This window comes from Vespa mandarinia, chromosome 7 (assembly GCF_050613455.1).
Source record: "Vespa mandarinia isolate Hongniang chromosome 7, ASM5061345v1, whole genome shotgun sequence".
NCBI lineage: Eukaryota > Metazoa > Arthropoda > Insecta > Hymenoptera > Vespidae > Vespa > Vespa mandarinia.
Window position 1 is genome coordinate 8,600,694 of NC_140816.1, and position 16,399 is coordinate 8,617,092.

Below are 16,399 nucleotides of genomic sequence, written 5' to 3' on the forward strand. Positions count from 1 at the left end.
TTTTAATGTCGACATGGCGTGCATCGAGATCGGCTAAGCCGCAAAGTCCGATTCAAGATATGCATCTCAGCACGAAATTGAATCGAGTGATCAAAGATTTAATCTGCATTATGGTCTCTCTATTTCTCATTTATTATCTGGTGCAAGTTAATGTTAGAAGATTGTGTAACGATAAGATAGTTTCTATCTCTTCTTTCTCGTGGATGCTTTTTCTTCGTTCCTTTTCTCTGTCTCTCTCTCTCTCGTCTAATGATCCATCGAAGAAGATCGTTGGAACGAAATCGCGAAAAATAATGGCGACTTCAGGGCTTTAGGTTTTACCAGGCAGCGTCGTAAACGTCACGCCCGGTGATCTGCTCGTCGAAGCAAAAGATGTTCCCAGTGGCTGCACCGTGGCTCGCCTGCATCCTCTTTGTAGACTTTGTTCAAACCGTGAAGGCGAGGAAGGAGAAAAAGAGAGAGAGAGAGAGAGAGAGAGAGAGAGAGAGAGAGCGAGAGGGAGAGAGGGAGAGAGAGAGAGAGAGAGAGACACCAACGAGCGGCGATGAGTCCTCGTGCTCTAAGGCACAACCGTCCCAGATGGGCGTTAGACAGATACACACGTACACGTGCACGTAGCACATAGTAGACACGTACGATGACGAAGAAAAAGACAGGGATTTACGCACACAGAAACGCTCTCGTAAATCGGTCCTACCCACGGGCTGCTCCGTTGCTCTCTTTCTGCACGTTAGAGCGTCGCCGAAGCGGAGATTGTGACGTAGACACGTGGCAGGAAAAAAAGGACTGCCTTGCCACGAAAATATATATACCACGATGCACACGCCGGCGACTTCGAAATTCGTCGGCACCTTTCTCTTTCTCTCTTGTTCAAGCTCCTGCTCTTTTTTGCTCTCTCATCGTTTCTTTGTGACACCTCGAGCAGCAACTTAACGCGACTAGCCAACAACTAACCTTCTAGTTCTCTCGATGCGCCTCGTTGTGGTTAATACGAATCACGACTTTGAAAATCGTCGAACCTTGTAATGCGGAAGTTTCGAAAGTTCACTCAAGACTGCTTTTTATAATGTTGATACCATCGTGTTATTCGATTATCGAAGCGCAAACATTTCGAAAGAAAAGTGACGATAATGATCCGTAAACATTGAATGTTATCGCCAAAATTTCATGTCATAGTCGAAGATCGTGTCCCATTGATTAATATCCAAATTGGAGAATATGTTATAACGTAAGACACGTTCGTCAAAATTTCGTTTTCACGATGACAAAGCAAAGTGCTCCTTCGTAGTCAGCATCTCGGCACCATCTCGACGAGGCGCGTTCTTCCTGTTCACGGATTGGAAGAACTCGGCTCGGAAGAGCCTTGAAAGTGAATGAGAAGGGACGGAAAGGGTTCGTGAGAGGATGGGGAGATATTACGGAGGGCTCCCAGTTGCAACATCGATCAGAGTTCCACGTGCAGCCTATGTATGCGTTGAGATGCAACGAGTCGAATAAAGGTCTGATCAATTGAAAAATTATTATTATATTATTTTTTTTTTGTTTGCAGGAGGACGTTCGATTCTTTAGGGGGGGAAAAAAAAAGAAAAAAAAAAAAAGAAATAGAAAGATAATCGTTGACTATCGTCGACTATCGCCAGGAAGAAAAATAACGGGAAAAGAAATGGAGTCGTACTCACCCTCGGGTGTCGATACGGTACCAGCCTTGTTCATCTTCGTATTCCACATGGCAGGAGTAGTTGGAGCGGGACTGAGATCTGGAGTTGGTGGATGTGCCGGTGGTATCGATACCATCGCGGAGCCCATTTGCGCGCCACGTTGTAAATGTTCCGAATTTGAGCCGTACCCCTCGAACCCCCTACCCCCGGAATATACCTCGCTCGATAATTTCTCTGCCAACTTCTCTGCTCGCTCTCGATCCGTCAATACCACCGGTTCCTGCTTTATTCGTAGATCTGTCAAACAAATGCGAAGATATTCGCGAAATTAGATTTTACAAAATAACTCGTTTCTTCGTCCAAATTATTACAAAATCTTATTAGACCGATGATTTTATAACACAATATTCAACTAACCTTCAGCGACGCTTTCCTTGTAATCACAGTTATTCCGTTCCTCTGACCGCGCTTGTTCCAATTCCTGCTCGAGTTCCGTTGGCGTGTGAGGCGCGGTATGCGAGTGAGCTGGTGTTTCCGAGGGATGGGCAAAGGGCTGATAAAAGTGACTTTCCAAAAGAAGAGGATGCGGTGCTGAAGCTGGCCGGAATGCTGCACCGTCGCGCAACACGCTCGCCCTACCTAACGTGTCGACGTCGCTTGGCGATCTGCAAGATCGGACGAACACTAAAATTGTTTATTAGAAGTACCGGAATAATGACGAAACTACAAGGGAAGAAAAAAAAAACAACAACAACACGTGTCTTCTTCTTGTTATGAACAAAAGATAAATGACGAAATCGATTATCAAACCGTGATTACGAAACCGAGCGACAGTCCTCGGAGAATCGGCTGTTAGATAAGCCAAAGTATTGTGCGTGCAACTCACACGCATAGAAATCTTTACGTAAAGATGCGCGTACACGAACGCGCATAGCTTGCATAATATCAAAAGAGGTCTAAATCTCTAAATGATGTTGAACGGGGAGAAAGGGGGAAGAGAAGGGAGGACGTCCTCCCTCCTCGTTGCGTCAATCCATTTAATCGACACAATAGTCTCGCGAAAGGTCACCGAGGAAACTAAACGAAAATAGTGGCGAAAATAATGTCGTAGCTTTTCGAACGAAAAAATAAAAGGGCCTTACCTCATTAACCTCTTTGGGGGACTTTCGAAATAGTGAGAGTACATGCTGGGTACGGTGTATGCCGGTGCCGGGGACGGCGCAGGCGTAGGGGTTGCGTCTCTGCGTCTTTTTATACTGTTCCTCAGCATCGTAGCTTCACCGGCCTCGCTGAGATCGGTGATGTCACCGACTCCACTATCGCCAACAGCACTCGTAGTAGATACTGCACCAGCAGCGATACTACCATTTGGATTTCCACTACCGCTACCGTCGACGCTACCACCAACTCCAACGCTGCTGCTACCACCGATACTTCCTGGTGCACCGACTTCGCCAACTCCGCTACCTCCACCCCCGCCACCCTCTCCGCCGGTGTCCGTCGACGAATTATTGCTCTCAGCCGCATGTCTCTGCGCCACTGCTAATTTCTCGTGCTCGATCGACAGACCTTTTACCTGTTGTTCCAACAGTTTTTTTTTTCTTTTATCATGTTTAATTTAACAATTTCACTTTTTCTAACCATATAAACTCGCATCTGATTTGTATTCTTTAAATCGTTTCTTCGAGTAATCTATCGTTAATTAAATAAACGATAAGATAGAGATAAAAGAGAGAGAGAGAGAGAGAGAGAGAGAGAGAAGGGTAAGAAAGAGAGGGGAAAAAATATGTAGACATACTTGAAGGCATTCCGCTGCCTTGAGGAAAGAGCTCAGAGATTCCTGAGACACGTGTACTTCTCCGCGGTACATAAATTCGAGAAGCGACGCCATATTGTGAGCGCTCGTCCCGTCGAGAATAACGATCAGTCCTGCGGGAGAAGGCGGCATCCCTTCGAAGAGCTCCTGAAAATGTTTGCTGCATGCTGCGAGGATCAATCTGTGAGCCTTGAACGTTACTCCTGAAATCACAAATTAATTGCATCGTATTATTACAAAAAACAAAAAAAAAAAAAAAGATTAATTTGTCCGATGACAATTATTAGTTCGAATAGATAATAATTAAATAAATAAATATTTAAAATGAATAGTTTTAACGAAAAACGAGAGCGAGTTTATACGTTTGAAAGGAGAATATATCTCATTCTTCGAAGGAGCCATTTACACATCCGGCAAATTCAAGGGAGCATAAAACGCTATGAATACGTAATCGCAAGAAAAGCACGCATTAGATGTAGAAGACGCACGCTTTCTTCTACTTATACGAGAACCCCTTTTTTCTCTCTCACGGGTTTTCATCATTCGAAGGGACCACCGAAAAACGACCGCGGGAATTTAGCGTGCAAAGGAAGTGCTGGTGACCGAGGAACCCCTTTTTTTACTCTCACTCTCTTTCTCCCTCTCTTGTAGAGGTACAGGCCCAACATCTTCCTCGTTTAGGAAGACCAAGAGAAAGAGAGAGAGAAAGAGAGACAGGGAGAAAGAGAAGGAGAGAGAAAAAACATAAAGAAAAGCCTCGGCAGCTTGACGTCGATGCCCTTTCTTGCAGCTTGCTGGATATGTAGGCCATCTTCGGACACAATCTTCCGTAATCTATACTTTTTTCTCTTTCTCTCTCTCCCTCTCTATCACTTACTCTCTAGTGCGTATAATACGCGCAGGTGTGTAACGCGATACTGATTACGTTACACGATTCGGAGTAGTGTCCAATGTGCACGTGATCGACCTTCAAACCTTGTCAGAAAATCAATGAATAAAAACTGAAGCTAAAAATCAAATTAGTTCGGTCGAAAATTTTTAAGTATAATGAATATAAAATTACACATATGTAAAAAGAATACTTAGTATTATTATCATAAGTACGTTTTCAAAATAGAGATGTTAAAAGATGTTAACTCGAAAAATTGTACAGGACGAAAAAATTGGCGATATAAATTCTCGGATTGCGATATGTTCGCAATGATTTGCAATTGAAATAACCAAAGAAGAGTAAGACTCATGCATTAAAAGAGACGTAGAGCGATTATAAACGATGATATAAGACGAATAAGGAAATCGAGTATGAAAAGAGACGAGAGACGAAGACGAGAGAGAGAGAGAGAGAGAGAGAGAGAGAGAGAGAAATGTGTACGAGGGGCTCGACCAGGTGGCGCAAACCACCTGTCCTTTCGACGCGAGCAACCTGGTCTTGAAGTGTATCGAATTCTCAGCGCGTTCTCCCGAACGATGAATTAAATTTCAAACTCGATTTCCCGCCACGTTAAATCGAATATCGATATCCGGATTATCCTAGTCACGCCCGATTAGTCGTTCGTAATTTATCTTCGATATATTTTCTATAAAATGAGATAAAACGAAGAAAAAAAAAAAAAGAAAAAAAAAGAAAAGAAATATAGGGAAATTTTTTATCATAAGTTACATACGACATATCTCGCATCATATTTTTTTCTGCCTTTCATAGTAAAAAGGACAGAGAGGGTGAGAGCAAGAGAGAGAAGCTCAAAAGCTCGCGACATCGTAACACGTCTATCGCAATATTTGTAAGCAGCCTAATATAGAATCGAGGAAATATCGTTGTACAAATGTGTGAGTGCTACACACTCTAAACATTCTAAACACGGTTGTGCAGGGGCCAACGACCGAGTCACGCGCGCGTGTGTAGGCGGCTTTTGCACGCTAAGTTCCTGATCCTTCTCTCTCTCTCTCTCGCTCTCGCTCTCGCTCTCTCTATCTCTATCTCTATCTTTCTTTTTCTTTCTAACCAGTCATAACTAGGCGAGCCCGGAAATACATAGATGATCTTTTCGTATTTCTGATCCTGGCTTCGCTAAAAAAATTTCGAGTCGTACACATCCACATCTTCTTTCTTCGTTCTGGGTATATTGCAATTTGTTTCTTTTTCAATACTCTCTTCGCTTATCGAGAAAGCACGAAATTACGTCGGTCAAGACATTTTTTTCGAAAATCGACCAAAATGATATACACACATATAAATATATATATATATATATATATATATATATATATACACATATTCTTTTTTTATTCGCGCGTTGCATACGCTTAAAAGCTGATAATTCTAGCTTCGATAAGAGAGAAATTTATTCTTTTATAAAATATTTATCAAAAAAATGCTAACATCTCTTACGCACTCTTCTTGCTCAAACGTTTTGTTTATCCATAACTATGCAAGATACACGCGCGCGGCAAATCGTTGTAAAAAAACTCGTCGAAAGAATTATGTAAGCTATAAGAGAGAGAGATAGAGAGAAAGAGAGAGAGACTTCGGAACGTGTTTATAACATGCGACCGCACCGTCATCGAGTCATCGAACGAGGAGGCCAGCGGAGTGCGAGTAAGTTTCACGTTGAATGAACGGAGTAGTGGCGCGAGATAAGACGCGCGACGTTTTCGAATGTGTTTGTGTGTATTACCATGTTTATTGATATTCGAAGGTTATCTTCTCCGTTTGCGCTCTCGATCGTATTATATTCGCTTTACTATTCCGTATGTACTATTCCGTGCGAATGTGTGTACGCCTGTGTTCTATAAATAAATTATTGAAAGAAAATCTTGAGAAATCTTTTGATACCTATAACACCATTATGTCCAATTGAATGAAATGAAATCTAGGAAAATATTTATCTCAACTGTTAATCTTGCTCGGTGATTTTTCTTCTTTTTGTTTTCTGTTTTCTTTGGTTTCTTTCTTTTTTCTTTTCTTTTTTTTTCTTCTTTTTTTTCTTTCTTCTTTTTCTTTTTAATAAAACCTTCCGGGAATAAGGGGTCAAGATACTCCGACGATCCTTTGGCACGGTCAGAACAAAAATTTGCAAATAAAGAACGCGGAATTGGGCAACGGTGCAATGCACTCTTCTAGGCCGGTCTATTCGTATTCCAAGGCCAGCCAGTAAAAAAGCACAATCTCCTACTACCGAAAAACTATTCGCTATATAACTTTTAGAATACCTATGATTCTCAAAAGATACGATCTTTATATCGTATATATAAAATAATAATTCAATAACAGCAACGACGATAATAATCCGTAATTTCTTCATTGTTTTATCTTGCGAATATTACCGATCGTTTCTCAACTATTAACAAAATTCAAACATTGATAATTACAATGGCGTTAAAGAGTAAGAATATATAGAAAGTTTGTTTTCTATATATTTCCAATTATCGATCAAAGTCGAATTAGAGAAATCGACGAATTTAGAACGAGCGGGTTTACACGTGCACGTGTAATACATAGATATATAACTATGTACATCCCGAGGCTTTGCAAAAAGATAAGGCCGAACGATCCGATTGGTAGATAAATTTTAGTTGGGGGGAAAAAAAAACGACGGTCAATGCCCCGACAAGGTCGACGTCGATGCAAGAAAACGCGTATGAGTAGTTCTTTCTCTTCTTTGCACTCTACTCTCTCTCTCTCTCTCTCTCTTTCTCTTCCCCCCCCCCTTCTCCCTCTCTCTACCACTATCTCTATCCTTTTCTTTTTATCGCGTACACGTACTTTGTAGCACACATATGCAATGAATACTCGTAGAAATAGTAGAAAACATTTTAGGGCCTATCACCGACTCCTTTCCTTTGGTACCGGCCAATGGCCGCGTGGGACCAAGGTCGTTTTCTTCTCATATACTATCCTTCTTTTTTTCTCCCTCTCTCTCTCTCTCTGACTCCCCACTCTCCCTCTCCTCCCTTTCTCTCTCTCTCTCTCTCTCTCTCTCTCTCTCTTGCTTTCTCGCTCGTACATTCACTCACCCACTCTCGTAAAGAAGAAGAGATCTACTGTGTATAGACGATATGTGTGCAAGCGTGAGGGCTAAAGACGAGAAAGGAAGAGTATAGAAGAAGAAGCAGAAGTAGAAGAAGAAGAAGGGAAGAAGAGACACGATACGCGTGCGTGCGTGCGTGCGTGCGTGCGTGCGTGCGTGTGTTTCTAACGCAGAGCATCGACACGTGGGATGAAGGGAAGACGATGGCCGTGAGCTTCGAGGCCCTCGCGTACAAATACATACGTACACACATGCACACGCACACGCACACGCGCACTCACGTCACCTACGCCTACATATGTCAAATCGCAAAAGATCTCGCGCCTTTTAGATATATGTATATGTACACGAAACAGCCTTTCGAACGATCGGAGTTCGCGAGTCTCACGATTATCGATCATCGAAACTATGGATAAATCGATATCGAATCTTTACTCGTGACTATGTCGATAGCGAGCTGATAGAAAAAACAATGCGCAATAGCTTTCGTTGATTTGCCTTCAATAAAAAAGGAAAATAAAAAAGAAATAATAATAATGAGAAAGGAAAAAAAGACAAAGAAGAGATCGATTGTTCGTAATCGTTGAATAAAATCATAGAACTCAATAAGATTATGACGATTTTATTAATGATAGGATTATAACAAAAAAAAAGAAAGAAAAGAAAAAAAAAGAAATAAAAAGAATGAATACCCAGATAAGATCTTTTTTATCGTTTATCAAAAAAAAATTTGTTTTAAATAAATAAAAGAAATACTTCTATCTCTCTTAATTAGCCAAGCTAATTTCTAATGCAAAACTATTAAAAGTTCGTTGTCGATAAATAATCAACATGCTCTATCAACTTAGGACATTATATGAAAAAGAACAAAGAGAAATGCATACGCGAGAGTATGTACACGCATGCGAACGTGGTTGCGTAACTGTCATTGACCTAATTTCAAAAACGTCGATTACAAGAAATTTATCCTAAGTGTTCCATCGTTCTTCCTCTCTCATTTATTACTTATGAGCGTTGCTCGTTATTCTGAGAAATAAAAAAAGAAACACACACACACTCCCTCTCTCTCTCTCTCTCTCTCTCTCTCTCTCTCTCTTTTTTCCAAATGAAAAAAAAAAGGAAGAAACCATCCAATCGAGTTAACGCGCCAATTGAAAAACGAACGGAACAGGTTAAACGCAGCCTAATATGCTAGACACGACCGGTATAACGATCTGATAACGAGTGCGCGAGCGCGAAGAAGAAGGCTCGCATGCGCGCTATCAAAGTCTGAAAGTTTCGCAACGAGCCGAATATACGGCTTGCCTTGTAACACTAACGAAGCTAGACCTTGGATATTCTCTCGTCGTACCATAGCGTCTTTTCTAACGTCGAATTCCCTTCTCCTCCATTCTTCTCGCGATACGAGAACGTGACGTTGAGAAGAAAACAAAGATGAACGAAATTTAGGAGTACGAGAGAGAGAGAGAGAGAGAGAGAGAGATAATGCGAGAATTTATGTCCATTTCCGGCAGAACGCCATTTTAAAAAATGATCTTTCTTATCCTACTCCTAACGACCATTCCTATGCCCGTTCTAACATTGTCCTTGCCTAAAGAGAGAGAGAGAGAGAAAGTATAAGCGTTCGATTTAGCAGGAATACAGGTTTTTATTCTTCAGTTAGATGCTCGGCGAAAAAATTACGGTATCTTTTTGGTTAGTAATCTACCGCGGTAGTAACATGTCGTTTTTGAAAACGCGCTCGTTTATAACGCCGACGAAGGATTACGCGTTTGTAATAGAAATAGCAAACGATAGGTAAAAGTAAAAAACAACCTTGCAGCCTCTTCGTCGGCTTGAGAAATAATTCTTTTCGTGCTTCGTTGACTTCTTACTTCGTACGAGAGAAAGAACAAAAAACGAAGAAGAAATAGAGATAGAAGAAAAAGTCAAGAATAAATATATATATATATATATATATATATATATATATATATATATATATGTATATATGGGGGCCTAGTTTTGCACCGTGTACACGAGCTAACTCCTAATCGAGAATTGAGATGAACAATAAAATCTTGTTCAATTGTATCGGAATCATCGTGATCGATTCTAGGAATTACATCGAGTTTGGATTTGTTTTTTTCATTTTCTTCTTTTTACTTACAAATCGTTTAATTCGTAAAGCCTTCTAATGATAATCCATCGTTGGTTAAAAAGGAAGTAAAATATTTTCGGACATTTCTCGTAAAATATCGATATTTCGATAACCACACCCTTTTCGTACGGGCTGTTCCCTATTTTATTCATACTACCGTGTTCGATGTACAAAGTAAACGCTCTTCGCTCATGTGAGCTCGCGGAAGAATGAACAGATGTATACAATGGCAGCGCTATATTCAGAAGGAAATACGTTATCTATAAATACAGAAACTATGTGCAGCTATATTCGGAGATACATACGTGGTTACTCGTTTTATGTAATGTATAAAGACTCGACCTTCGTTCGCTAGAAAGGATTACTTCTTTATCTCTTTTTCTCTTTCTCTCTCTATTTTCTTTTTTGGTTTGTTCTCCAACGCATATGCGCACCCATATGCGTATTTGACCTCGATTGATTTCTCGCGAAAGCAACTTCAAAAGATCTATGTAATTTATTATACTATAAACGCATACCGTTCTTATTATATATTTTACTACTAGCAATAGGTAAAAGCGTTTGTTTGCTCGAAACGAAAATAAAGTAACCGGTCTTGTTCTCCGTATTAACTACCTAAAAGAAAGAAAAGAACAAAAAGAAAAAAAAAATAAGAGAAAAGAAAGAAGGAATAAAAAAAGAAAAAAAAAAATAAGAGAAAAGAAAGAAGGAATAAAAAAAGAAAAAAAAAATAAGAGAAAAGAAAGAGTTAAATCTTTAAAAGTCATACGTGAAACGCATTGAAAAAACTTTCATTTATTTATAAGGATTATCCACATAAGATCCGAGCGATCGATCTTGCACGTGGTGAAACTCACGCACGAGACCTAGCAACGAGAATTCCTTCGTGTATTCCTTCATGTTGCATCGTTCCCAATCTCTCGAGACACAACGCGCAGCGATAAAAGTTGACCTAATTTTTCGTTTGGTCAGACCCTATGAAATATTTTTTATAGACCTAGATAAACGTTATTTCAATCGAAATCTTAACTATTCAAGCTTTATCTTTTTGACATCGATCTACTAACATGAATCCCAATTCTAATTAATTTCAAAGAATTTATCTGCTATCTATCTCATATTATACAGATTTTTGAAAGAGGAATATCTACATAATAAAGTAATAAATTAAAGGGTAATGACAGCAAATCCAAAGGAATAGAAAGTAGTTGTTATTAACGCGGAGAGAAAGTGCAGCGGAATATTATTTTCGAAATATTCTATAGAGCATCGGCCTCATTTTTAAATATTTCTCGACGACTATTAGCCAATTATTTTCCAAGGATATTTACGATGAAGTTTCGTGCAAAAAAAAAAAAAGAAAAAAAAACAAAAGAAAAGCAAAAAAAAAAAAAGAAAAAAAAGAAAGAAAGAAAAATAAAAGGAGGGATTTTCGCACCTCTGACCATTAAAAATGGCCGAACTCAAACATGAGAGAAACGGTACACGAAAGGTTTCTAATGTTCCACGTGTCTCTTGCACACTACAGTAGATCCGATAGAACGTTCGACTTACACAACTCCGCGATGCGTGTCCGTGCGGTGCTTCGCGTGGCAACCCAAAAAATATGGCCCGTACTTTCGGAGTAATATGCGATGATATCAAACTTTATGACGTTGCCAATTGTTGTCGTTACTTTTTCGATTGTAGTAACCTAATTTAAAAAAAAAGCATCTGATATTGCAACGTATAAAAACGTATTTAACAAATAACTCTACAACGATAATAATCGTAAATAAGATCGTAAAGTAAGATAAATCCAAGTAAGGTAAGTCACGTAAGGAACAATTAAATCGGGTGAACTCGAAAGTACGAAAAGTTCACGGCTGATCATGACCAAGTGAAAATCAGCAGGTGAGTGTGAGTGGTGTAGGTATTATATCCTTGGGAAGTTCATCGTTCGTGGCACGAAATCAGGAACCACGCCTAAAACGCGTGCACTCGAGTTACAGAGGCGCCCTGAAACCAGCCCGGAACCTCGATATAGAATTTCGGTTACGGTTTCACCAGCAGCACTTGCACCATCCAGAGATATCGTAGAGAACGTAAACGAATCTAACGAAGGGGGAGACGCACACAAGCATTAGGTAACGCGTGCCGACAGTACCGACGAGCTATGTGCATCGAATACACGAGAGGAAGCGAAAGAAAAGAGAAAAAGAAAGAGAGTAGAAAGACTGTTAGATCTAACTGTAACTCAGGCCTACTTTCGGGTTTCTTTTCCTTCTACTTCTCGAACGATTATACGAACGAACACTTAGAAATTCATAAGCATTTCTACAGTCTCGTCTTTCATTATTTCAATATTCAATATTCAAGCATAAATATGAAAAATAAAAATTGGAATAATAAGAAATTATCTAGACGGATTTAATAAGAAAAATAACAAAGATTACAATATAATGAGTTATCTATACAGAATCGTATAGACACGAAAACATCTCGAGATACTTGCTCGACGTGTTCTCTTTCAACTATAGTATTTTCAGTACTATTATAGAGGAAGAGGGAGAGAGAGAGAGAGAGAGAGAGAGAGAAACAGCGGCAGCATGCTCCTTTACCTTCCCCATTCGCTCGTCCTTGAACCCTTCCCACCTACCGACCTTCTTTTTACGTTTCACCCTCCATCTTTTCGAAAAGAGAGACCACTCTCGAGGCGACAAAGCGTCGTGTTACTGCGGACTCCCTCTTTTCTTCCCCTATTTTTTCTCTCTCTCTCTCTCTCTCTCTCTCTCTCTCTCTCTCTCTCTTGCGTAGTTCTGCATCGACCGTCTTTTCGGCATCAAGCATCAAGCATGTCCTTTAAATATATTTCTCGAAACATTCGATCATCCACATCAAAATGGAACATGTAAAATCTGAAGTTGTTTTTTCTCGTGGAAAAAAGAAGAGAAAAAAATATTGAATATATTTCGTGCAAGGCGGTGCATCTCTATCTACGAGCTAAAATCGTCGTTGACGAAAGTAAAGTGCAGAAATAGAAAATCCGAGGCGGCCGCGGCATGACACGAAAACGGCACATTCTTATTTATTCAGTGCGACTGATAATTCAGCGTATATCTAGTCGCACATGTCAGCGTATAATATCGTTATCGTTTCCACTGATAAATCATTCCGAATTACATCGATGTAGCGACAACGACAACGACGACGACGACGACTACGACGACGAAGAGGGCGATGAAAATTTTATATAAGTTCCAATCATAAGCACATATAACAAATTATACTCACAATATTAAATCTATGAATCTCGTACATGAGAACATAATGCTACTCAGATAGCCATTAAAAAACATTCTCGCCGAATTAATGAGAATTAATAAATCTGGATTTTTTATTCGAACGTTTCGTAAAATCCGTAAGATTTATCTTTATTCACATAATTACGATAGCATACACTTTACTCTCACTTTTCATCTAATAATTAATTTTAAAGAATTCTTTTAGTAATTAAAATTAAATGTCACGGAGAATTGAAAAAAATCGAACGCAAACGAAACTTTTTCAAGCGATTAACGCGCAAGAAAAAAAAAACAGAAAGAAAAAGGAAAAATGCAGTCTCATTTAAAAGATTTTCTCGATCAAATAAATAAATATAAATGCGGATAAAACGATTAGGAGAATAAATTCACAAAGCGTCGTCGCGTTTTAAAATACCACCGACCAAGCGCATTTCACCGTGGCTCGGTGCAAACTGCGGTTTCGCAAAGGCGACAGCTGCATCAGCGAGACTGCTGCATCCGTTCGGGGGAAGGCACGCACGCACGCACGCACACACACGTGAACCAACACGTGTGTTGCGAACGTATGCACGCACGGTGCAATCGGACGAGCATAGAACGCGTAGGAAAGAGTGAGATAAAGATGCAAGAACGAGAGAGAGAGAGAGAGAGAGAGAGAGAGAGAGAGAGAGAGAGAGAGAGAGAGAAAGAGAGAGTATTTTCCATCTCTTTCTTTCTTAGGGACCGTAGAAATTCGCTCTCCAGATTGGATAGTCGAAAGAGAGAAGTAGGGTTCGGCCAATCGTCTTTCCTTGCACTCCCGATGCAGCGACCTCTCTTTCCCTCTCTTTCTCTACCCTTAACTCCTTAAGAAGCGGAGAAAGTCTGAGTGCAACGCGACCATCCACAGGTGGTGGTGCTACTAGTGGTGGTGGTGATGGTGGTGGTGGTGGTGGTGGTGACTCGTGTTTCTGCACAAGTAGTAAGAGCTTCTCTATGGTCAGACGAGCTCGGAAACTTCGACGCGCGGGAAAACGGTAAGGAAAAGATTCGCGAGAGGGAAAGATCGGACGATCTGCGAATTGACTCGAAGAGATACGAGGACATATAAAATCGATTGAAAAGGGCGAAAAAATAAATGTTCAACTCACCCTCGCAGAAGAGGGTGACATCGGTGAGACTCTCGCTTTTGAATAAATTCGAGAACGCCGTTGCTAGATTGCTACCGAAACTGTTCCACTTAAGACAGAATTGATGCTGGTGAGAGTCCATGATGCCACCCCTAGACCCAACCCCGTGACCTTCGCCACCCCTGTCACTGCCACCTTCGAACAGGTATTTCCCTTCTTGGTCGCGCTCGTGCCCAACTGTACGTCCAGCTGAAACAGTAACAAATTCTCGATTATCATCCGTTCTGAGAGACCAGAAATGTTCTCGATCGGACTGGAAATCGCATTTCTAATAATGATCCCTCTTACTCCGATGATTTAGGTTTTTCAATTACAAACGTAAATATCATCCAAAACGATTTAAGATCGTTCAATCTTGTATAATATTCAACAGGCATCGATATTATAAAATTACATAACACAAAATATGTACATAATTAATGATATTTCAGTAAACTGATCATAAATTATTTGAATCGAACGTTTAACGAACGACATTTTTCGCGTCGTCGATCGATACACGGATGACTGCAATCGCTATTATCTCGATGCGATCTCAATGAATTCAGCTGATAGCGAAGGTGCCTAGCGACGTGATTTGCGAAGAACGGAATAGTAAATAAAAAATTTCGAACGATACAAAAACATAGCTGGACGATAAAAAAAAAAAGAAAAAAAAGAAAAGAAACAAAAATATCGTAATATATGCTGACGTAATTGAAAAAATGGCCTAGTTCAGCAAAACATTCTTCATACGAATTATATCGTATTTTATCAGTGACATAATGCATCGATATTGTGAGCGGCAAAAATTCGAAGAAATAAAACGAGGACGAGCGCGATCGATCGCGTAAATCGAACATTTTTATTGGCCCAACTTTTCTCTCTCTCTCTCTTTCTCTCTCTTTCGGTCTCTCACGATCTCTCTCAAGTGAGAGAAATAGTAATAAACGCAGCTATTAAAGATCAATAAATTAAATTCGTCTGCGGGGCGAGAATGTCAAGTTCGTTTCGACCAATCACGCAATAACCTTGTCACTGATCGATTGTCTACTCGCAAAGGAGTAAAGATAAAAAAGAAAAAGGAAAAGAAAAGAAAACAGAAAGAAAGAGGAAAAAAAAGAAACTTACTGAAATATATCCAAAGTGTAGGTATTATCGATCGTCGTAATCGGTTGTCAAACGTAAAAACAAAGATGCATTCGATAAGCGTCTTCTATTCATGAAATTCTCGGGATTCTTTTCAACGACGAAACTTACGCACTACTCTCTCTCTCTCTCTCTCTCTCTCTCTTTGTTTATCCTTCTCCTCTCTGTTTAAAATGTAATGTGTTTCTGAACGAAAGCAGCACCTTCCCTTTCCGTATTCTCGTAGAGGCACTATGAACGAGAAGATCAATGTACAGAGTATATCGGGTGCACGTGTCTCTCGACGCACATGATATCCTCGAATTCCACCTCAAAAAAGGCCTTCCCCCCTTTTCACTCTCACAGAAAATAAAATCGATTAACACCGTTGAATATTGAAACGATGACGACGACGACGACGACAAGGATGGAAAAAAAAAAGAGATTACGATAACGATTTCAAAGGTTCGCGCGCTTTTTCCCTGGCACAATTTCTTCCAACTAAACCGCGTCGCCGCGAGATAATTAAAAGTTAAAGAAATGATATATAAAAATGATCGACTTAGGGAAAAGGAAAAAAGGTGAGAGAAAAGTCGTAAAAGATGTTGAGAAGGAAATAGAGGAAGGATCCGGCGAATAGGAGGACGGCGTTAATGTCGCGTCGTGAAGAAAAAGAACGTGAATATGGGTCATCGGTGCTGATGCAAATGCGGTTGGACGAAATAGTATGAGTTTGATGGTTTCGGCACAGCGTTGGCAGCGGCTTTCGGTGGTGGTAGAGCGATGCGAGAGAGAGAGAGAGAGCGAGAGAGGAGGGGGGAAGGAGACGAGAGAAAGAGAGAGAAAGATTGGCGGAGGAGGAGGAGGAAGAAGAGGGAAGTGATAGGAGGAGGAACGCACGATTCGGCTTTTTAGAGAGGGTGGGGGCGACAGTGGGGCGACTGCTTAAGGCTATGACTTTGGTACGCTTTGGTGGTGTCTCCTCTCTCTCTCTCTCTCTCTCTCTCTCTTTCTCTCTCTCTCTCTCTCTCTCTCTCTCTTTCTCTCTCTCTCTCTCTCTCTCTATCATACCCCCTCTAATACTTCTAAGGTATCGCTGACCCCCCACCATTCGCTACTTTTCGGTCTAACACGTGCCAGGGCCGAAACGCGGATTTCTGGCGCCAGCGGCTTCCTCCGATTTCACGTTCTTTTACG

At 40.5% G+C, this 16,399-nt stretch overlaps 1 protein-coding gene across 4 annotated transcripts in view; it reads right to left on the bottom strand.

Annotated features, from left to right (window-relative positions):
- The window catches only part of chinmo (Chronologically inappropriate morphogenesis), a 46,214-nt gene that overhangs the window by 17,079 nt on the left and 12,736 nt on the right, over window positions 1–16,399 (bottom strand). For all 4 annotated transcript variants that reach the window (XM_035870408.2, XM_035870409.2, XM_035870406.2 and 1 more), the window contains exons 2-6: window positions 14,057–14,284; window positions 3,457–3,677; window positions 2,801–3,234; window positions 2,076–2,323; window positions 1,680–1,955 (exon numbers count right to left, since the gene is read on the bottom strand). In XM_035870408.2, the coding sequence (XP_035726301.1) occupies window positions 1,680–1,955; window positions 2,076–2,323; window positions 2,801–3,234; window positions 3,457–3,677; window positions 14,057–14,177 (1,300 nt within the window). In that variant the 5' untranslated portion in view covers window positions 14,178–14,284. The remainder of the gene's footprint in view (window positions 1–1,679; window positions 1,956–2,075; window positions 2,324–2,800; window positions 3,235–3,456; window positions 3,678–14,056; window positions 14,285–16,399) is intronic.